The following is a 23,248-nucleotide window of genomic DNA, read 5'->3' as shown; positions in this document are numbered from 1 at the left end:
AAACACATAGCTGGGCATGGTGTCTATAATCCTGGTGAGTGCTCAGCAGTAAGGCAGAGAATTACTTGAATTCCAGGCCAACCTAGGCTACGGAATAAGACCTAATCTCAAAAAAAACAAAAACGGGTTATAGAGATGGCTCAGAGGTTAAGAACAGTGGCTGTTCTTCCAGAGGACCTGGATTAAGTTCCCAGCACCCACATGGCAGCCCACAACTCTCTAGGGAATCCGGCACCCTCACACAGATGTACATGTAGGCAAAATACCAGCACACATAAAATAAGAATAAATCATTAAACAAAAAAGAAAACAAAATAATATGGTAATATTTCATATAAGAAAATCATACCGGGTGGCGGTGGCACATGCCTTTAATCCCACCACTCAGGAGGCAGAGGCAGGTGGATCTCTGTGAGTTTGAGGCCAACCTGGTCTACAAAGCAAGTTCCAGGACTGGTTCCATAGCTACTGAGAAACCCTGTCACAAAAAAACAAGAAAGAAAGAAAAGAAAATCATGATTTTTTATGATGTGGTGAACATCTTGTTGGATAATGACAGGAGATAGATAACATACTATTTGATCCGTTGTCAAAGACAGTAATTATTATATATTTATATTATAAAAAAGTAAGTAAAATTATGGTAGCATATATAAAATAAATGTCTTGCTTTTTCCAATAACTTTTTTTATTCATTGATGATCTGTGCTTGAGTTAATCATCACACTGGATTGCCTTTGAGGTTTTAAGCTTGCATTTTAATTTTTTGAATGTAAAGAGTAGAGGCATTTGTAGGTTTTTTTACTAATAGATATTTCTAAGAAGGAAGTGGTAAACTAGACACAGTTGTGCCTCTAAAAGCAGCCCTTGGAAAACTGATGCAGGAGATCAGTGATCTTTTTCTTCAAACAAAGCAAAAATAGAAATTTGTAGTAAATAAATTCTGTCCACAGGGCTTTTTAGTTTTAGACTAAATAATCTAGTCATTTGATGTTTCCCCAAAATATAGTAATGGAAATTTTTGTTTTCAACAGCTGCTAATATTGTCATCCAGACTGAACCACCAGTTCCTGTTTCAATTAATAGCAACATCACCAGAGTAGTCCTGGAACCAGAGAGTCGAAAGAGAGCTATTAGTGGTTTGGAAGGACCACTTACAAAGAAGCCTTGGCTGGGAAAGTAAGATGGTTTGGCTTATTTGAAATATGTAATTGATGCTTGTATTGTTTCATTTGTTAATAAAGTAGTTAAAATTGTCATTAACCTTTGCTGGGAATGGTGGTACTCATCTTTAGTTTTAGCACTTGAAAGGCAGAAGCAGGCAAATCTCAGGGTTTGGGGCCAGCCTGGTGTACATGGCGAATTCTAGGATAACCAGATCTACATACACAGAGAAACCCTGTGTCAAAAAAGCTGAGGGCGGGGGGTGGGAGGGAGAGGAAAGTGGAAGAATTAACCAAGATTCATCAATGCTTGTTTCAGGCAAGGGAACAACAATCAAAGTAAACCAGGGTTCTTGCGAAAGAATCAGTATACAAACACAAAATTAGAAGTGAAAAAAATCCCCCAGGAATTGAACAACATTACCAAGCTCAACGAACACTTCAGCAAATTTGGAACCATAGTTAATATCCAGGTAAATTAGTTTTATCAGTTACAGAATGCATGTGTGCTGTGAGTCTTGGAAAGTATTACTAGCAGTTCTTGATTAGAGTCAGTGGTAATTCTGACATCTTTGCAAAGTGATGTGCTGTATTATATATCAGTGTATTCTATTTTATATCCAGTGCATGTGTATATAATGGAATTATTTATTTGAATTTGTTCTTGAGAATTCATTTGATTCTTTTCTGTAACTCCTTCCTGAAAACTGAACTAGTTGCTGTTGTTTTTATTGTTGTTGTTGTTCAGAGGTCTTGGTCTGAACAAATGAACCACTCCCTCCCATTATAATGTTATTATCTAAGAAGCTGTGATTTTTGACATATCCAAGATCAGATCAATTGTAGTGACAGTATAATTTTTTGGAAGTTTGACTTTGTAAATTTGTGATTAGAAGTGATGATTTAATTGAGTATACTTACATGTTAGTTTAAAATTTCATATCCTTAAATTTGTGTCCTTTTCTTTTAAAAATTCTCTGTCATTATTCTTTATGGTATTTAGAAAAAGAACTGGGTGGCTATGTAAAACAGTTTTCTCAGACACTTAGATTGAATACCACAGCCTTAATAAACAAACAATAGAAATTTGTTCTATTGTAGGAGAGACAGTTTGACAATTAAAGAGCATGAACTGCTCTTCCAGAGGACCTGAGTTTGGTTTCCAGCATCCCGATTGGGTGGCTCACAACTGCCTGTAACTCTAGGGATCTAATGCTTCTTGTACTTATTTGCTTCAGAGGGATGCCTTCTTAGCTTGTAGATACCTGGTTTCTCACTGTCTTCATATAGCATAGAAGGAGAGGAGGAGGGAAGAAAGGAGCCATGGAGACCCCTTCTTCTTCTCATAAGGCTACCTTAACTAAAATGGTTATGGTCACAAGTGTAATACTCCATGTAACCTGAATCTGTCCCTAATCTTATTCTCTGTTGAGGGCTAGGGTTTCAGCAATTGGATTTGGAGGCACATAATTTAGTTCATAGTACTGGACCACACATATTTAACTACTATCCAAGTTTAAGTTGTTCCCATTATTTTCTTTAAAGGTTGCTTTTAAGGGTGATCCAGAAGCAGCACTCATCCAATACCTTACCAATGAGGAGGCCAGGAAAGCCATTTCAAGCACAGAAGCAGTGCTGAACAATCGGTTCATTCGAGTCCTGTGGCATAGAGAGAACAATGAGCAACCAGCACTGCAGTCCCCAGCACAGCTCCTCCTGCAACAGCAGCATACCCTGAGTCACCTTTCACAGCAGCACCATAGCCTACCACAGCATCTTCATCCGCAGCAGGTGATGGTAACCCAGTCTTCCCCCGCATCAGTCCATGGAGGTATCCAGAAGGTAATCATATTTACTAATTAACACTCTAGTCTCACTTCCCAGCCAGTATTTTCCAACTCACAACCCTGACACCTTTCACATTAGAGTTGTTCGTGGTTTAATGTATAAACTATCATCATCTGGTTTTCTGAGACCTCATTATTATAGAAGTGCAAATTCTTAGATCTCACCCATCCTTACTTTTATTAACTAAGTAATTATTTGATGTGGGCATGGGTGGGTGCGTGATGTGGGTGAGCATAGGCCCAAACTTGACACCGTGTGTCGTAGTCAATCCTCTCCACTTTATTACTGAGGCAGGGACTCACTGGATTGTGAGCTTGCCAATTCTTACCTCTTTCCTGAGGATCCTCTGTTTCTTATTCCTAAGTACTGGGATTATAGGTGGCTTTTATGTGGCTGTGGGGATCTAAACTCTAATTCAGCTTTTATCCAGACCTCTCACCTTCTGAATCAATTCCTCCAGGAAATGCCCAGGAATCTGCTTCAGAGAACTTTGCAGTGTCCTAAAGCTGAGAGAGCTGCTCTATAATAGAGCAGCGTGACTCGCCTAGGTGTAACTTGTTTAGCTTTACCTGTAGAACAGAATCGGTCTCTAGATAGGAGCTTTTTAAAATCTTATGCTTAAGAAGTATCTACAGCGAGGCACATGTACCATCTACCACTAATTTCTGAATCTTGAGCTGTTTTGTTCATTAGAGACATTCTGGTATTGATAGTAATAATTTCCATCTAGGTTACCATCGTTAACCTAATCAAACCATTTGATTTAAAAGCAAAAGCAAGCAGGCATCCGAGGCAGAAGGCTGTTGAGTTTGAGGCCAGCGTACCTAGGCTACACAGCAAATTCCTATTTCATAACATTGAAAAATATACACATGTATATATTCCTTACAGTATGTAGTCTCAGCCTGCTCCTTAGCATCTAAGCCGTATATTTTTGTTTGTGTTCTGTTTGGTATTCGGACCCAAATGTAAATACTTGTCCAAGATGTTGGATGAATGGTGAAAGAATATAGCCAAAGGTTATCTTTTTATTTCACTGTTTATACTGATTAAAAAAAAAAAAAAGAAAAAACCTACCTTCGCCAGGCAGTAGTGATGCAGGCCTTTTATCCCAGCACTTGGAGTCAGAGGCAGGCAGTTCTCTGTGAGTTCAAGGTCAGCCTGGTCTACAAGAGCTAGTTCCAGGACACACTTCAAAACCACAGAGAAACCCTATCTTGAAAAAACAAAACAAAAACCTGTTTTTGAAACATTGTATACTGGAGAGAAGGTTTTTTTAAAGTTACCAACAGTTTGTGTGTTTGTGTGTGTGTTACTATGAAATACGCATTTTTGGAGCTGAGGATTGAACCAAGGGACTTGTGCACACTCAACACATGCTATACTATTGAGTTCCTCACAGTTGTTATGACCTGGGTTAGACATCCAAAACAATATGGATAATAAGACCATCTGTATATTCATAATTCCTAAAAATGTACAATCTTACAGATAATCGAAGCATTCCCTCATTTCAACTTTAACATCTATCTTAAATTTGAATCATCCTTGGGTGTGTTTTTAAACTTATATCACATAGGTGTTTATTTTGTATTTGCAGATGATGGGCAAACCACAGACCTCTGGTGCCTATGTTCTTAACAAAGTTCCTGTTAAACACCGTCTTGGACATGCAAGTACTAACCAGAGTGATACGCCTCACTTGCTAAATCAGTCTGGTTCTGGAGATGATTGCCCGGTATGCATTCCTGTGACTTCCATGTCTATTTAGTCTTTCATTCAGTGGCATAAAAATTCATTACCTTTAAGGGTATAGTCTCTTTCTCAACAGGAGAAGCACGACATTTGACCTAAGTGTACTTCCCCAATTTCCATAGCTCAGTTAGGAATTAGCTGGTTAATTTTCTTTTATTTAGAGCTATCTAAAAATTAGAGAATTTTAACTTTTAGCTGCTTATTGTTAGGTAGTTGTCCTTATTAGTCTCCTCCCACCCTCATTACCACCACCCATTTTTTGAGATCTGAACCCAGGCTGACTTCTAGAAGTTCACGGTCCTGCTGCTTCAGGCTCCCAAATGATGATATTAAAGACATGTACTACCACATGTGGCTCTCATTTTTCCTTTTAGATATAATTAAGAACCTAGTGAGGACTAGGGAGATGATTCTTAAAGGTGACTTGGGTTTGGTTCCTAGCACCCACCCTTAGCAGCTGATAATTATACCTTGCTCCCAGAATCTGACACCCTCTTCTGGCTCTGTGGGCACTGCATGCACATGCACAGGCTCACACACAGAAACATGAAACACATTAAATTAAAAACAAATAATTAAAATTTAAATCTTAATTCAGTGAAGGTAATTCTGTGAAAATCAAGTGTTGAATGTCTTATTTTTGCTTTTGGAATATATCTGCAATAACTCTATTGTAGTGGTTATTATAGACAGCCAGAAGAATTCTGAAAAAGAAAAGTGATAGAGAATAGTTTAAAAAAAAAATTCTATAAGGTTTGTTACTAAAACAGTTTGATGGTGGCACAGGAATTAACAGACCAGTGAAACAGAACAGAAAGCCTAAAACAGACTTCATTGCTAAAGGAATTTATTATATTAAATAGCTAGTATCAGATCAGTGAATAAAATAATGGGTGTTTTGATAAATCCTATTAGTATAAGTAGATAGCCATATGGAAAATTATGTTCTGATTTTAAAAATTACATATTAAATTCCAAGTAGACTTGAGACTTAAATACTGATGGAAATACTAGATAATTCAAACCTCATGAAATGAAATTTGACAGTGTTAGGCAAAAATTATATATGTAATATAATCTTTTTAAGAATGTAAGTACACATGTATATGCTACTACTAATTGTATGCTTTTATAATTCTGAAAATTCCCAAATGTCTATCAACAAGGGACTGGTTTCCTAAAATGTCATTTATCCATAGAGTAAAATTCATTTAACTTTACAAAGAAATGAGGAATACTTTTTTTTTTTTTTAATGTACCATGAAGTGTATTTTAGGGCATAGTAAACTGAGCAAAGTGAATTTTAAGACTATATAGTATACTGGAGAGATGGCTCTTCCAAAGTTCCTGAGTTCAATTTCCAGCAACCACATGGTGGCTCACAACCATTTGTAATGAAGTCTGGTGCTCTCTTCTGGCCTGCATGCATACACACAGACAGAATATCGTATACATATACAATATTGTATACATATATAATATACAATATGTAATATTGTGTGTGTGTGTGTGTGTGTGTGTGTGTGTGTGTGTGTGTGTGTGTATAAACTATATAGCTAGCTGGTGCCCAGGAGGCCAGCCTGGGGTTCTTAGTAAGACTTTGAAGAAAAAAAACTTAAGTAAATTAAGTAATTTAGGGGGTTGGAAAGATGGCTCAGCAGTTAAGAGCATTGCCTGCTATTCCAGAGGCCCTGAGTTCAATTCCCAGCAACCACATGGTGGCTCACAACCATCTGTAATGAGATCTGGTGCCCTCTTCTGGCTTGTAGGCAAATACACAGACAGAATATTGTATATATAATAAATAAATAAATTTTAAAAAAATTAAGTAATTTAATAAAAAGAAAAGCAAATTGACTTTAACTGTGATGGTGGCATGATGATGCTGCCGGGAAGGAGGAGTCGTGTCTTTTAGAGATAGAACTAAAATTAATGAAACAATAAAATCTTTGTGATAATAGTTGGGATATGAATAAAATTAGAATATTTTTTGTTTTTAATGTATTATTAATTTTTTTGCGAAGGAACAATCCTTAGTATTGATGGGAAGATGTTTGAAGGAACAATCATTAGTATTGATGGGAAGATTTTTTTTTTATGGTTTGGAAAATGATGACATAATTTTCTGTTCTCATGATTGTGGAATGATCTTGATTCTGTCATTGTAGTCATAAGAGTAACCGTGTCTGATGTTGGTAGTTAGTGATATTGTACTTAATAGAAGGACACTAAGGTCATCTCCTGTGGGTGAGGACTGCTATTCCTTTCTCATAATTAAAATGTACAAGAAAGGAAATATGGCATCCTATTAAGAAACAGAATATTGATGTTAAAAATGCATTTTTATCTTTTGAGGTACAATTGAATTTATAAAGAATTGGCTTTTATGTATGAAATGTGTTTGCTCACTTGTTTGAGACAAGGTAAGTAACTCTATAGGCCAGACTGACCTAAACGACCCAGAGAGAGTAAAGGCACCATACCCAGCTAATGAAGTTTTTAAATCTAAAAAAAACCTTTTGTCTAAGCCAGGCAGTAGTGGCATATGCCTTTTTAATCCCAGTACTTGGGAGGCAGAGGAATGCTGATCTCTGAATTTGAGGTCAGCCTGGTGTACAAAGCAAGTTCCAGGACGGTCTGGACTACATAGAAAAACCCTATCTCAACCCTTTGCACCCTACCCTGAAGTTTGTCACTTGAGTAGAAACAGTTATTCTAAAATGAATTTAAACATTTTAAAGATTTGATTTAATCATATTTAGACATATATATGTATATATTTGTATGTATATAAATATAATTTTTTTCCTTTCATTTTTTTTTTAAGGTATTTTCTACTCCAGGCCATCCAAAACCAATTTACAGCTCCTCAAACTTAAAGACACCTTCAAAACTTTGTTCAGGGTCTAAATCTCATGATGTTCAAGAAGTTCTTAAGAAGAAACAGGTAAAGACCTCCAGTCTTCTGCCTGTTAGTTCTTTAGTGCCTGTGCCTTATAATAAATACCTTTACATTTGTGCTGCTGTAGAGCTATAGCTATGACATGCTGTACTTTTTCATCATTTAATACACTTAAAAATGGTGAACAAACTGAAAAAGGCTCTACAGTTGCCTTCAATAGCCAAGGAATAGATTGTTCTTTTGGTTATCAGTATTAAAACAAGAGCCTTAAGCACACTGAGCTATAACCACTAATATTTTTTATATGTTATATTTCTTTTTTTGTGGGGATAGGGGGTAGAGTCAAATCAGGATTTCTTGTGTAGTCCGTGTTATTCTGAAACTTGTTTTGTAGGTCAGGCTGGCCTCGAACTCAGATCTGCTGCCTCTGTCTCCTGAGTGCAGGGATTAAAGGTGTGCACCACCATTCCTGGCTAACTTTTTTTTTTCTTTCATTCAGTGAAGAAAAGCAGACAGTTTTCTTTCTGTTTTGGGGGTGGGTGGGATGAGGCTAGGAATGGAAACCCCAGGGCCTGGCACATGCTGTATAAGTATTCTACCACTTAGCTAGACCTGGGTCTTCCAGGTCCCTTCTTTTAAAAAGAAAGAAAAAGAAAGAAAGAAAGAAAGAAAGAAAGAAAGAAAGAAAGAAAGAAAGAAAGAAAATTTGTCATTATGTGTGCATATCATTATGTGGCATACCTGCATGCCAGAAGAGGGCATGAGATCGTATTATAGATGGTTGTGAGCTACCATTGGTTGTTCGGAATTGAACTCAGGACCTCTGGAAGCCAGTGCTCTTAGCCTCTGAGCCATCTCTCCAGCCCTCCAATTCCTTTTTAAAAGTCAGATAATGTTTCTCATAAGTATAACAATCTTATGGTTCATCATATGACTCAGCTTGGAGTAACTCTTGTTTTAGGTGTAAGCTGTTTACATAGGGATTTTTGTCTTTAAATTTATTTATTACTTTATGTAGCCCTGGTTGTCAAGGAACTCATTCTGTAGACCAGGCTGGCCTCAAATGCACAGAGATCGCCTGCCTCTGCCAGTGCTGGATGAAATTAAAGACTTGTGCCACTGCCACTGCCACCCTGACCCCCTGGCAGAAACAGATGTTTATATATATTTCTCCATAGAAAGATTTAATTCTCAGGAATGTAGAAACAACATTTTCCATGCCAAAAAAAAAAAAAAAAATTGAAGCCAGGTGGTGGTGGCGCATGCTTTTAATTAAATTCAAGGCCCGCCTGGTCTACAAGAGTGAGTTCCAGGACAGGCTCCAAGGCTACACAGAGAAACCCTGTCTTGAAAAATTTTTTTAAAAATCCTGATTAGGAATAATAATAATTTAAAACCTTAAGCTTCAGAAATAAAGATTTGGCCTATTATACTGGAAAATAAAAACAATTTGCTTTTTTTTTTTAAAGATACAAAGTATAGGTGTAAGTTTTACAGTTCTACTGGAATTATTGGGATAGCTATTTAAAGGCATCATTTTAGTTTTTTTCGTTTTTAGACGGGCTCTCCTTGGGTTTTCCCTTCAGTCTTTGGAGTCATGGGCTTATAGCCATGTACTAGCTACATCCCACCCCAGCTGCTGTTTTCTTCTGATTTTGATGTAGGAGGGAAAGTCCATTTCAGAGAAGAAGAGATGTGTATTGTTAGCTGATTCTTTTTTTTTTTAAATCCATTATTAACTTCCTTTTTTCCTTTATTCAGGAAGCAATGAAGTTACAGCAAGACATGAGGAAAAAGAAGCAAGAAATGTTGGAAAAGCAAATAGAATGCCAGAAGGTAGAGTAAGAACTCATCCTTTGTATTCTGGAGTGTCATGTAGAAATGATTTACAAAGTAGTAGTAGGGCTTTAGGGCTTAAATTTACTTAGTTTAGACTTATTTTTTCTGATTATTTTGTAGATGCTAATTTCTAAGCTAGAAAAAAACAAAAATATGAAACCAGAAGAAAGAGCAAATATAATGAAGACCTTGAAAGAACTGGGAGAGAAGATCTCACAATTGAAAGATGAATTAAAAACGTCTTCTGCTGTCTCCACACCATCCAAAGTAAAGACAAAGACGGAGGTATCCAGTTGCATTCCTCCTCTAGCAAACTTACAGAACGTCTGTGATGTGCTTGGCACTTTGAAAGTGCAGTGCGACCCATGGGCAGCCCCTAAACTAGCTAGTAAAGTCACTACTGGACTTGTAGGAGAGAATCAGGCCATTAGAGAATAATGTGTTTTTACCGATGCTATAAGTTTAAAGTGCTGTTTGGACAGATGCTGATGCTCGAGTAGACCTCAGCCCAAGTGCATTTAAACAGGTGTTGTACCAATGAATATACATATGCACCAGCCCTAATGAACTGTCAGATTTGCCTTTTATATGTTTAAAGACCTAAAACTTTATTTAATTTTCAGGGAAGATGTGGTTGTTTTTTGTTCTGGGGAGGTGTCTTTGTTTATGTGTGTTGTTTATTTGAAACGAGGGTCTCTCTCTATAGCCTAGGCTGGCCTGTGCCTTTTGCAAATTACAGGAGGCTAGAGTGTAACATGAAGGGGCCTGCTTGTTGGGGTTTATGTGCTGCCCAGTTCCCCACAGCCAGCAAGTCCCAAAGAAAATCACACAGAAATCTTCATAAGTTATAAAACTGATTGGCCCATTAGCTCAGGCTACTTATTAGCTCTTGTAGCTTATATTAACCCATTATTCTTATCTATGTTAGCCACATGGCTCGTGCAGCTCACATCTTGCTTCTTCGGTGGTCTGGGAAGAACTGCCGAAGGAGCTTCCTGCTTCCCAGAATACTCCTGTTCTTATCGCCCCACCTCTACTTCCTGTCTGGTTGACCCACCTATACTTCCTGCCTGGCCAATCAGCATTTATTTAAAACATGATTGACAGAATACAGACAATTCTCCCGCACCACTACAGAAAAAGAGCTCAGTAGTTAAGAACGAATACTATTTTCCAGGGGACCCAAGTTTGGTTCACAGCAGCCACATCAAGTGGCTTCCATCTACCTCTTCCAGGGAATCTGACACTCTCTTCTGGACTCCTTGAGCACTATGCAAACCCCCATATAGATATGCACACAAATGCATATAATAAGAAATAAAGAGCATGTGAAGGCAAATCTTCCATAGCTACCTGAAGACCAGTGATTTGTCTCATAAAAAAAGGAGTGGCAATACTTATAGAGTTCAATCTGAAAGTAATTCTGTACTGTTCTTTGTACTATTTTATATTTTATTTAATTAACTAATGATTTTAAAACTGAGTTTCATTCTGTAACCTGAGATGGCTCTGATTTGAGGCCTGGCATATAGGTGTGAGCCGCAGTCTTGTAAAGTTGATGAATATTGTCATTGTGCTGGCTGTATATGCAGTGCTCTGTCTGTGAAGGTTTACTTCCTCAGAGCACCCTTGTCTTTCTCTCCTGTTTTTTTTTTCAGAAGCCTGGTGTTGTGTAGTTGTGATGCTCTGAATAAGATCTTACTGTTTACTTGAAGTCTCCCTTTTCACTGTTAACTTTCTCAGGCCCAGAAGGAGCTACTAGACACTGAACTGGATCTCCACAAGAGGCTCTCTTCAGGAGAAGACACAACAGAATTACGAAAAAAGCTCAGTCAGTTACAAGTTGAGGTGAGATTAGCTTATATAACATCTCAAAAAAATAGATTTTTCTCTTTATTTAGTGAAGGTTTAATAATATAGCAATGTGCTTGTTGTGATTTAGGCTGCAAGATTAGGTATTTTACCTGTGGGACGAGGAAAAACCATGTCCTCTCAAGGTCGAGGAAGAGGCCGAGGTCGAGGAAGAGGGAGGGGCTCACTAAATCACATGGTAGTGGACCACCGCCCCAAAGCACTCACAGTTGGAGGATTCATTGAGGAGGAAAAGGATGAACTGCTTCAGCATTTCTCAGTAAGTTTTTCATATAACTCTTGCTAACTCTAAAAACAATGCACTCAGCACTTTGTTTGCTACAATCTATAAATATCAAATGATTTCTAGGTTAGTAATGTTAGTTGTTAAAGCTTGGACTTTACCAATTTTTTATTAATGTATTTTTCAAAGTCAGGAAGTAGGTTTTGCTCTGAAATTCCTTAATAATCTTTGTAAATACATTTGTAGTGGAACAGTATTCCAAAGAAAGACTTGATTTTAAGATTATTTCAGTTTACCAGGTGTTTCTAGGCAACAGATTAATCTAGAATAGAGATAAAACTCAAATTATTAGGGCAGTAAGCATATTTATTCTATATATAATGTTGACATTCACTATGGACAAGAAGAGATTGACTACAGACAAACTTGTACAGTATATTCTCTTTCCAGCTATTTATTCATTAATTCATTTTGTGGACATTTCTGAATTAGAGTTTCATAAATGAGTTTTTGTAATGTTAAATGACTTTAAGTATGAAAAACGTGAAATTTTATACAGTAGAGTCTCTTAAAGTTTTAGACAGGGTCTCAAGTACCCCACGTGATCCTCAAGCTTCTGTGTGTGAGCAAGGATGACCATGGATTTCTGATCCTCTTGCTTCCATCTCAGAGATGCTTGGATTACAGGCATGTATACACCACCATGCCTGGTTTTTGGTAGTGTTGGGGATTTAACTAAGGAGAATGTGCTTCCTAGGCAATCACTGTACAAGTTGAGTCTCATCTCCAGTCTCCAGTGATCATCTTTTCTTCAGATTCAACATCAAATCTTAAACTGCCCACCATGATCATGCAGATGACAAGTACCAGAGCCAAGATAACTAGGTTCCCAGTACTAGAAAACTTTTTACAAATTACATTATTTATTTGGGAGTAGGGGTGATCATACCACGACATGCATGTGGGAATCAGAGAACAAATTTTGGGAGTTTCTCTCTTCTATCTTGTGGGTGCCAGGTTCAAACTCAGGTCATCAGGCCTGGTAGCAAACACCTTTATCTGCTGAGCCATTTCACTGAACCTCCTCCCTTAACCTCTCCACCCTCCTGCTCCAGATGGCTTACTTGAGAAAAATATTTCTAACCCTATTCATGTTAAAAGATGGTGACACAGATCATGATAAAGAAGGCCTCACTTACATGAAAATGTATGTAAGTGGTACTGGGGAGATAATTTAGTTGGTGGAAATCATAAAGAACTGAGTCTAGATTCCTATCAGATGTAAATATAGGCCAGCGGAGTACACCTATAATCTCATTGCTGGGCTAACAGACAAACCCTGAGGTTTGCTGACTAGTCAGGCTAGCCTATTGTTGAACTCAGGACTCAGTGAGAGCTTCTGTCTCAAAAAAGCAGGAAAATGTACTGGGAAAGACACCAGTGTCAGCCTTAGTCTTTCACAAGCAAATTCACACATACATACAGAGCCACAGAAACTAAGCATAATATATGCAGTCCAGGTTTTCTATAACAACATAGGAACATAGATTTTTTTTTGGATAGAAAGAATGGATTTTATTATTTCTTATTCTATATACATGGTCATCAATATGTCACCAGTTTTAAAAAAAATGCTACTAAGTGGAGATGCCTTTCCTTATTTTCATGAACACTACACACATCTTTATGACTGGTATGTGGACTTGCTTTATTGAACAAATAATGTGTAGCAACAGTGACGGATGTGACTACATCATTATATTACAAAATCTATGTAAAATTTTTAGTATATGTCTGACCAGACTGTTGATTTTAGCTCTGGTGAACAATCTCACATAGCAAGGAGTTGTGGCTGACCTCAAGAAACTGATAGACTATAGGACCTGATGGTGGCCTATACTCCAAAGCTAGTAAGAACCGAGAACCCTCAGTTCTCTAGCTCCACAGAATTAACTTCTCAGAACTGGAATGCACTTGGGTATAGACTTTCAGTCAGTCAGGCCTCCAATGACATCTTGAACACTACCTGATGCTGTGAGCACGGGACTCTGCTAAGCAGAGCCTGGATCCCCACCATGAAATTTAGTCTGGCATACTTGCAGTATTTGATAGGGAACATAGATCTTAATAGTGTGTACCAATAGTTGGCAGACTTTGGACCTAGAGAGATGGCTCAGCAATTAAGAACATTTTCTACCTCCCCCCTGGGATAGTGGTTAAGACATGTTTCCTCTACATAACTCTGGTTATCCTAGACTCACTGTGTAGACCAGGCTGACCTTGAACACAGAGATCCACCTTCCTCTGCCTCCCCAAGTCCTAGAATTAAAATGTGTGGCACACTGTTGGCTTAAGGGCATGTTCTTGAAAAGGACTCAGTTCCTAGCACCCATGTTGGGTAGCTCACAACTGCCTGTAAGTCTAGTGCCAAAGAATTTTCTTCTCTTCTCCTCAGGCACCTGTAGACACAAGGCATACACTCACAGATCCACACACATATACATATGAATAAAGAATTTTTTTAAAAGTTGGTAGACTTATTCTTGTAAAGAGTCAAGTCGTAAAATATAGGCTTTTGTGACCTACAAATGGTTCTGTCATGTTTTTTTCTCTCCTTTCCCCTGACTGTACTTTCCTTTCCTCTGGTTCCCTTCTGCTCCCCTCCCTTCCTTTTGTTCATTGTGCTTTTCCTGTTTATTTACATGCTTTCTTGAAGTTTATTGGGATCATCTCATGTGGTCCAGGCTAGCTTCTCAAGCAGTCTGTGTAGCCAAGACATAACTAGATCTCCTGTTCATCCTGTCTCCTAGTGCTAGGCTTATGGGTACACACCACCAAACTGACTTTGATTTTGAAGACTGGGTTTCACTTTGTACTGCTTGCTAGCTTAGAACTCACAATATAGTTTAGACTTGTTTCAAGCTCGTGAAATCCCTGCCTCAGCTTCCTAAATGATGAAACCTATTTCTAGTCTCCTTTTTTCCCCTTTTAGTAACCATTTTGATAAAGTACAAACTATTTTTAGTTCACAGGGCTTTAGAAGCAGGGTGCTGAGTGAGATACAGTGGTGTGTCCTAAAGTCCTCACATTTAGGAGCTGGGGCCTTTAATCCCAACACTTGGGAGGCAGAGGCAGTTGGATCTCCGTGAATTGAGTCCAGCCTGGTCTATAAGAGCTAGTTCCAGGACAGACAGGGCTGTTACACAGAGAAACCCTGTCTTGGGGTGGGGCTGGGGGGATGATCAAAATCAATGAGTCCAGGAAAAGCTTTTTAAAAAAAATATATTCTTTATGTCACAGGGATCTGAGGACGGTAAAGATCTATTTTTTGTTGGTGCTGGTTTTTTTTTTAAGAGATTTATGTGTGTACTTGTATGTGTGTGTGTGTGTGTGTGTGTGTGTGTGTGTGTGTGCATGCATAAATGTACATGTATGCAGGTGCCCAACAAGGCCAGAAGGGGACATCACATCCCCTGGAACTGTATAGTTAGAAGTGATTGTGAGGGTGCTGGGAACTGACAGTACATCCTCTGGACATATGGCAAGTGTTTTTAAACCTTTGAGCATCTCTCTTGCTCTTGAGTTTTTTGTTTGTTTGTTTTATTTTGAGGTGGAGTCCTATGTAATTCAGGCTGGCTTCAAACTCACCATATCACCAAGGCTTGCCTTGGTCCCCTTGTCCCTATTGTCCAAGTGCTGCAATTCCAGAATGTGCCACCATGCCTGACTGATGCAAAGAGGTTTATGAAGAATTCTCATTCAGGATTTATAAATTTAATCCTGAAGCTGATAATTTTAAATCATAGAGTCTAGTTTAAAAGACACAAACAGAACAGGCACTTTGGTACTTTCCTTCATCCCTTTTTGAAGAGATTTGACTGAATGCAGTATGGAAAATTATTCTCTTAAATGTTGGGACTGTTTGGGCCGGGTGGTGGTGGCGCATGGCTTTAATCCCAGCACGAAGCCAGCCTGTTCTACAAGAGCTAGTTCCAGGACAGGCACCAAAGCTATAGAGAAACCCTGTCTTAAAAAAAAAAAACAAAAACAAAAACAAAAAAATTAAAAAAATGTTGAGACTGTTTGGAGTGCACAGAGGAATTTTTTAAGTAGAGGGCATTAAGTTGTCTGTTGTTTGGGGGAAGGCTCTCACTATGTCGCCCTGACTGGCCTGGCATTCATTCACTATGTAGACTAGGCTGGCCTCAAACCCAGACATCTGTCTGCCTCTATCTTCCAAGAGCTGGGATCACAGGTTTACCACCATGCCTGACTCTAACCACACAATCTTTAATTGTGTCAGTGTGCTTTATTTGTTCTACTCAGTGAGGTAGGGCGTGGGTACTTGGATTTTTTTTCTCTTCTTTCTTAATTACAAAAATAACATATACTTGCCTCAAGATGCATCTGGCTACACGTACCATACTTTGAAAATGTATGCTATCTTTTTCTGAGTATGAGGTGTATATGTATGCGTGCATGCCTGTGTTTGCATTTGTATTTGTACGTGCCTGTGGAAGCCAGAGGTTTGTTGACATTGACTGTTTTCCTCTGTCACTTTCCATTTTACTTTTTGAGACATGGTCTCTCAATTGAAATTTGGAGCTTATTGTTGTAGCTTAGACTGACTGGCCAGCATGCTCCCGGGATCTGCCTCTGTCTGCCCTTGCTTTCCTTCCCAGCACTGGGTCCCAGACGCTCTCCGCTACTCCTAGTTTTTATGTAGCTGTTAGGGGTCTGAACGTAGTCACCAGGATTGGTGACACAGCAAGTACTTTAACCACCAAGCCTCGGCCCCTGTTTTCTTCTCTTCTCTTTCCTTATAGTTTACATTTATTTGTCCTGTATATGTGATGTGTATGAGCACACATGCTACTGTGTACATGTGGAGCTCAGCTTTTTGGAGTTGGTTCTCCTTTTACCATGTTGTCTGGTCTCAGATTGTCACACTTGGCAGCGAGCACCTTTACCTGCTGAGCTGTCTCACTTACTCTCTATTTTCTTTCCATTTAAGAATTTTTAGGGGAGATTTTAGTATTACTTAAACACACAAGCTCCTACTATGTTTCTCTTCTACTTTTCTGCTATGTTGACAGATAGCCATTTTTTCCTCATGCTACCAGAATGTCTGCAGCAACCACAGACACCACAGCTTCCAACAAGAATATTCAAAGGCTAAAAAGGAGGCTGTGTTTCTTATGCCAGTTTTTAAGATATAATAGTCTTCCTAACAAACTTTTAACTCCCCCATCTGACTCACAGCCCTGTGTTTTCATGTCAGCCATCAGTATCACACACATATATCTGCATTGATCCTTTCTGAGGGAAACTTACTGTGATTAACTTAAACTACTCTTGAGTTGCTCTCTAAGCAAAATTGTTCTCAGATTATGTTGAAATGGAGAAAAGTTGAAGTTGTTGATTGTGGAGCAGTATCTTTCATGGTATTCATTGAAGAAAACTTAGAAATCTGAAATATAAAAGGAAGTAAACAACATCAACCCCAGATACGTTAGAATTTTGAATGTAAGGTGAGGGGGCTGCTGCTTGTGACATGGCACCCATATACTAGGAGGTCCAGCAGACAAAATTCAGGGGCTGGTTCTCAGGAATCAAAGAGGTCATCAAACCTATGGGGATGAGTGCTTTAACTTGCTGAGTCATTTCACTGGTCCATCTTAAACTTTTTGTTACTAATTTAACTGTTTTCATAAAACATTTATATGTACATCATTTAAGTCTAGAAATATAGTTTAGTGGTACAGTGCTTGCACACAGTTGTATATAACATGCACAAGACCATGGGTCCATTCCTTTATATAAAGAACTAGGTTAATAAATAGAATGTCGTCATTGACATTTGCTAAGAAGGATTTAGAAGGTAACACTGAGGAAAACACTGAGGGGTTAGGAATATAACTCTTGGAACCTTGCCAAGTGTGTGTAAGACCCTGAGTTCAATCCACATTGCTACTGAAAAGAAAAGAAAAGAAAAGAGGAAAGGAAGGCACAAAGGAGGAACAAATCAAGTTGGGTTGGGACAATGTGACTTTTCTTTTAGACCGGATCTCATTCTGTAGTCCACACCCTTTCTTGCACTCACAATATAGCCAGGCTGGTCTCAGCCTCCAGGGTGCTATAGGTTTGAGATACCAAGGCCAGCTCTAATTACCATTTGTTGAATGTATAGCTATGGAATTCTGAACATTTGAGAAAAGAGAGTGAGTATTATGTCTCACATCTGTAATTCTAGTGCTTGGGAAAGTGAAGCAGGAGGGTTGTGAGTTCATCTCTGGGAAAGAAGGTTATGGGGAGGGGCTAGGAAGAGCTTTATCAGACAGAACTGAAAAAATACAGTGCAATGACTGACAGGAGATGATTGTCTCAGAAATGATAAGATTTTAAGGTTTGATAATGTAAATATCAGAGTTGGGAGGTTGGTCATTGAATGAAGAAAGTATTTGTTATCCTCCATCCTGCCTTGCACAGTAGAGTGACTGAAACACAGCAGTTGCCTTACTGAAAGGCCCACCTTACATCATTTTTAAATAGCACAGTGTTTGAAGAAATCCTTAGTAAATACAAGTGCATACTTACGTATTCTTTTAAAATACACTTTAGGCTGCAAACCAAGCATCAAAATTCAAAGACCGTCGGCTACAGATATCATGGCACAAGCCCAAGGTACCATCTATATCTACTGAGACTGAGGAAGAAGAAGTCAAAGAAGAGGTAAGTTCAAACATTAAAATAAAATTTGAATTACAGTACTTCCTCTCTATTTTTTTTATATTAAATACTATACATTTAAAAATAGGCACTTATGGGCTGGAGAGATGGCTCAGTGGTTAAGAGCACTGACTGCTCTCCCAAAGGACCTGGGTTCAATTCCCAGTACCCACATGGCAGCTCACAACTGTCTGAACATCCAGTTTCAGGAGATCTGACAACTTTTCACCAATGCACATAAAATAAAGTTAAATAAACCATAAAAATATTTTTAAAAAATAGGCACTTTTCTTTCATTCAGTTAGTTAAAACCACTCTAGAAGTAATAGTTAGCCACTTAAAATATGAGAAGTAATTTTGTATTTTTGTATTCTAATTTGTTTATTTAAGAGAACATTGAATTCACAATGTAAATTACTTTGATTCTGTTAATTTTGCTTTTAAAAGAATCAATTTTTTCTAGTTAATGAAGTATGTTCTGACTATATGGATAAGTTTATATGACAAAAACAGGAATGTTCCCAGTTTAGGAAGAAAGTAAGTTTTTCACGCTGGTGATGTTTGTAGATACTTCTACTTTGTGTCAGATTTTAGATTTTTATATAAGATGTGAAATATCATGTCATGGAGAAAGTTAGCATATCCACTGCTCACAAATACAGTGATAGATATCCCAAGAAAAATCAGGAAAGTTGCTGATTTTCCTTGCTTTTGTTAATGAGATAAAGTCAGTTTTAATTATTTTTTTAATTGACAGTGTACATAATATTACATATATATGTACACAAATATATATATATGTATATACAACACATATGTTGATTAACTCTTTCTAAACATCCACTAATACTTAGTTTTGTTCTTTTGCTTTCTGAGACAGAGTTTTGCCCTGTAGCCCAGGCTACCTTCAAACTCACAAACTGCTGCCTTAGTTTTCCAGGTGCTCAGATTATAGGCGTGTACTGAGATGGCTGACTTTCACATAGTGTTTATTTTCTTAGTGATATTGGAATGGGAATCTCCAATTAATGTTTTCAATATAAACAGGATAAATAGTAGTATCCATTTTTGGATGTGTTTTTGGATATGGGGAGGAAAATGGGTTAGAAGGTATAAAATCACAGCCAGATAGAAAACAAATTCTAGTATCCTGTTAGAGAATTAACTACAGTTTATGACAGATCGTAGTATTGTGTTGCATAATTCAAGATTTCTATTAAGAATGCTAAATGTTACCATTACAAAGAAACAAACATCTTTGTTGTGTTTGAGTTGATCAATACATAGTGTTAACTGTGGCAGGGTAGCACACTGTTCTCCATATTAAAAGATGGGGTTGTTGACTGGTTGGTAGTTTTTGTTTGTTTTGCCCTGAAAATAAACTACTTGTCTATTTTTGTAAACTGATAAATTAGTCTGCTTATCAGGTGGCTGGTTGACCTTGAGTTTGTGCACAGCTAAACAGATGTACTTTCCTTTCTTTAGGAAACAGAAACCTCGGATTTGTTTTTGCATGATGATGACGATGAAGATGAAGATGAATATGAGTCTCGTTCATGGCGAAGATGAAATTTGATGCGAGCTGTGTAATTTTTAGAAATATTGTTTAGAAGAACAACTTTTTAAAATTATTTAAAGAAGTCGATGAGCCAAAAAAATTTTTTTTATTTTTGTCTTCAACACAGTAGGTTTAAGGACAGCAAGTTGCTATTCAAACACATCTCGTAATTGTCTGTGATATCGAATCACCAAAGGCCATGACTTTATGCAGTTGTGAAGATCTGCAGGAGTGACTGGATTCTCTAGAACCTTACCTTCCACACCATTTGTTTCTGCTCTTGGTGCTGGATTACAATGTAAAGACAGGGTGTTCAGAAATTTTATTTTGGATTATAAATCTGCTGATAAAAATTTCATTAAATGTCAAAATCGCCTGGAATCTCTTAACTCTTAGCTATTATGGATGGGTCGTCAGACAGTAGGAGATATTCATAATTTAAATACCCTTTTCTTCAAGGTTGGTCTTGGAAGAAAAGTTCATTTTTTCCCCTATGGAAGAGCCCACTTTATAGTCAGTCTTTTTCAGAGTTTAATGTGCAGCAGTACCTCAGCAAAACCACCATCTCTGTTCCCAGATTCTGCAGAGCTCTGGAGCTGACTCTGTGGTACTCATCCTCTCCTCACACTGGCTCTGGGGCTTCTGCCATCATCCTTACTTGTTTTGATACATGGTGAGCATTGCTTCAGTTGGTCCTCTCTTTTTTTTAATAATTCTCATTTTACCTTTTGCCCCTTCATTCATTCCCCGTTATCTTCCTTGTCCCTTTTGATGATAGGCCTAACTTTTAAATAAGTGTTCAGTTGGGCAATCAGGAATCAGTCATCAGTAAAAGGTTTAAACCAGCACCGTTATAAATAAGTGATGTTTTGATAAAATAAAGGCAGAGTTTCAGGGGAAAGAATTACTGGCTTCCTCCCTCTTTAAAGCTTCAGCGTAGTTATAGTTACATAAAAGCTTAAGGAGATCTGAAGTTCTTTTCCTAAACTGTAACCATGATGGTAAGGTGCTGAGGTGGGGGTTAGGAGTCTGCATATCCTAGTAATAAATGAGATTCTAACTTGACATTGATCAGATGACCTTATATTTTCATAATTTTATAGATTTTTGCTGTCCATGAACATATGCATACTTTAGTAGACAGTTTCCTTTACCGTGTGCATTTTTACTGTACACTGTACAGAGTATCTGTTAGGTAAAATATACGTGTAAATTTATGTCCTTGTGTTCTGAATGTTAGATGGAAAAGCAGAGGAGCAACACTACACTGTACTTACCACTGGGGAAATGAAATGATTATTGTACATAGGATGTCACTTTTACATGTGTGGTGTGAAATTTGAAACTTCCTGTTGGCTGCAGAAGGTTCTTGGTGATCACTAACCATGCCAGGGTTTTTGTTCCCTGAAGTAAAGACTGTTTCTTAAAATAGAAACAGTTCGCTCTGAAACCTAAAATCATCAGGAATCTAGAGTTATTACATAGAGACAGAGCGTTAGATCCCACCTTCTGATCATCCTTTCCTCTTCATTTTGTCTTGGAATGATGTGTCAAACACCAGGATCCTTTTTAAGTTCGCGTAGTTTTCCCTTAGTAGTGGGACTTCTCCAGGTCACTGTGTTTCTGTGAACACCGAGGCTGAAGTGAGCCCACTGAGAACGAACACGTAGAACAGGTACCCTACACTAAGCATCTGCTCCTTACTTCTCCATCATCTCTAATGAATTTCCTTGATGTCTGTGGCTCAGTCAGTATATATTTGGAAAGATTCATTGTGGTGAATATTTTGAGTCCTGACCATTTAAACGTGATAGAGGGAACAAAGGATTTATATATTTTTTGTACAAAGTTTTTTCTTAAACTGTATAATTTTGTAAATAATTTGTTTGGGTTTTTTTCTTTTGTGTACTAAAACTACCAGCGTATAGATTTCAATAAGAATTGTTGTATTTTTGTATTTGGAAACTGAAAATTACAGTAAATTAGTGAAGCCGTAAGAAAGTCTTCGTAGACTGATATTCGACTGAATGAGATTCCTTTTCATATGATTTTTTTAACCTTAAAATTGACATCTTTATACACTCACTATAGAGAGAGGTGAGGATTCGTTTGACTTTTTCGTTACTGGGGCAGAGGTTGGGAAAGAAAGGTGCTAATGTGAAGACCAGATCATTTTTCACTAAGATTTTGGGTCCCTAAGTACAAAACTTGGGGTTTCAGTATTCCTTAAAAAATAACTAAAATTCTTTTCCAATGTGTTTCACTCAAAAATGAATTATAAAATAGAGATTAATTGCACTTAAGGTTAGCATAAAATAGCTGAATATGTGTATGTGTATCTCTCCCTTTATCCCCTCCCACCTATCCCCAACTGTTAGAATCCACACCATGACTGGTTTCTTGGCATCTTTGTTTATAGAGAAAAGATTTAGCATTTGAGGCAAATTCTGCTGCTCCTAGTGTGTAGGTACCCCATGCAGCAGAGACAGGTCAGGTCGTGACAGCTGCCAGTGTGACGAGGTCAGTCAGATTTACCAGATTTCTGCCCAAATCTGAAAAGGTAACACCAAGAAATGCGAATTTTTTTCTCAGTTTCTTCTTGGAGCGTTGGGAAAATGTCGCCACCCACTGAGACGTTGGAAAACAGTTTTTTACAGCGAGAAAGATCCCGCTGATGGATGACTATTTCAAAAGAAAAAAATCATGTGAAAAGGAATAGTGTTTCCTCTCGATGTATAGTATGCCTGTATTATAGTTTTTACAAGATTGTGAACTTGTGTAATAGTATATAGGAGATATTGTTGGATTTCTAACTGTTTATACATTTAAATTCATATATGTAATGTTTGTTTTATCGATTACAATCTGAATTTCTAAAAAGCATGTTGACTTTTGCAATAAAGATGCAATATGGAATGGTTCACAATTGGGGGGAAAAGAAGAAAAAAAAGATGAAAATATTACAAATTTAAAAGAATCTGGAAAATTTATGAACCATTCCAAAAATTATAACAATCACTAAAAGAGCTGTAATTCTGGCTTGTTCTGGAAAGAAAGAAATATGAGTGTGAGCTTGTTTGTGAGCCTGAGTGAGTAGTGGATGTCTGTGAATGCTTTATGTGTCTGAGAGACTGTTGCTCTGTATGAAGTTGGATTCAGTTCCACTGGTTTAAATGTTGAAAAGACTTAACTTCTTCAGCAGGGCAGTCTGGTCAGCAGAGGAACATGACAGCATATGCCTGCACTCTCTGCAGCTGGGAGGTGGGAACAGTAGCTTGCAAGTTGAGTCCCACCAAAGTGAGATCCTAGCTCAGAAAAAGAGGAAGTGAGGGAGACTGGGAGAAAAATATGCAAGTTCA

General features: G+C 37.8%; 1 protein-coding gene across 2 annotated transcripts in view; it reads left to right on the top strand.

Annotated features, from left to right (window-relative positions):
* Rbm27 (RNA binding motif protein 27) overlaps positions 1-22,913 on the top strand; it is a 67,048-nt gene extending 44,135 nt beyond the window's left edge. For both annotated transcript variants that reach the window (XM_048419058.3, XM_048419057.3), the window contains 11 exons: positions 1,035-1,179; positions 1,483-1,636; positions 2,709-3,005; positions 4,612-4,749; positions 7,594-7,713; positions 9,430-9,504; positions 9,628-9,792; positions 11,251-11,355; positions 11,450-11,638; positions 18,224-18,334; positions 19,817-22,913. In XM_048419058.3, the coding sequence (XP_048275015.3) occupies positions 1,035-1,179; positions 1,483-1,636; positions 2,709-3,005; positions 4,612-4,749; positions 7,594-7,713; positions 9,430-9,504; positions 9,628-9,792; positions 11,251-11,355; positions 11,450-11,638; positions 18,224-18,334; positions 19,817-19,900 (1,583 nt within the window). In that variant the 3' untranslated portion in view covers positions 19,901-22,913. The remainder of the gene's footprint in view (positions 1-1,034; positions 1,180-1,482; positions 1,637-2,708; positions 3,006-4,611; positions 4,750-7,593; positions 7,714-9,429; positions 9,505-9,627; positions 9,793-11,250; positions 11,356-11,449; positions 11,639-18,223; positions 18,335-19,816) is intronic.
* Positions 22,914-23,248: the final 335 nt, after the last annotated feature.

Source organism: Myodes glareolus, chromosome 13 (genome assembly GCF_982192425.1).
Source record: "Myodes glareolus chromosome 13, mMyoGla1.1, whole genome shotgun sequence".
Lineage (NCBI taxonomy): Eukaryota > Metazoa > Chordata > Mammalia > Rodentia > Cricetidae > Myodes > Myodes glareolus.
Note: the sequence above shows the minus strand (reverse complement) of the source record. Positions and strands in the feature narration are given on the sequence as shown.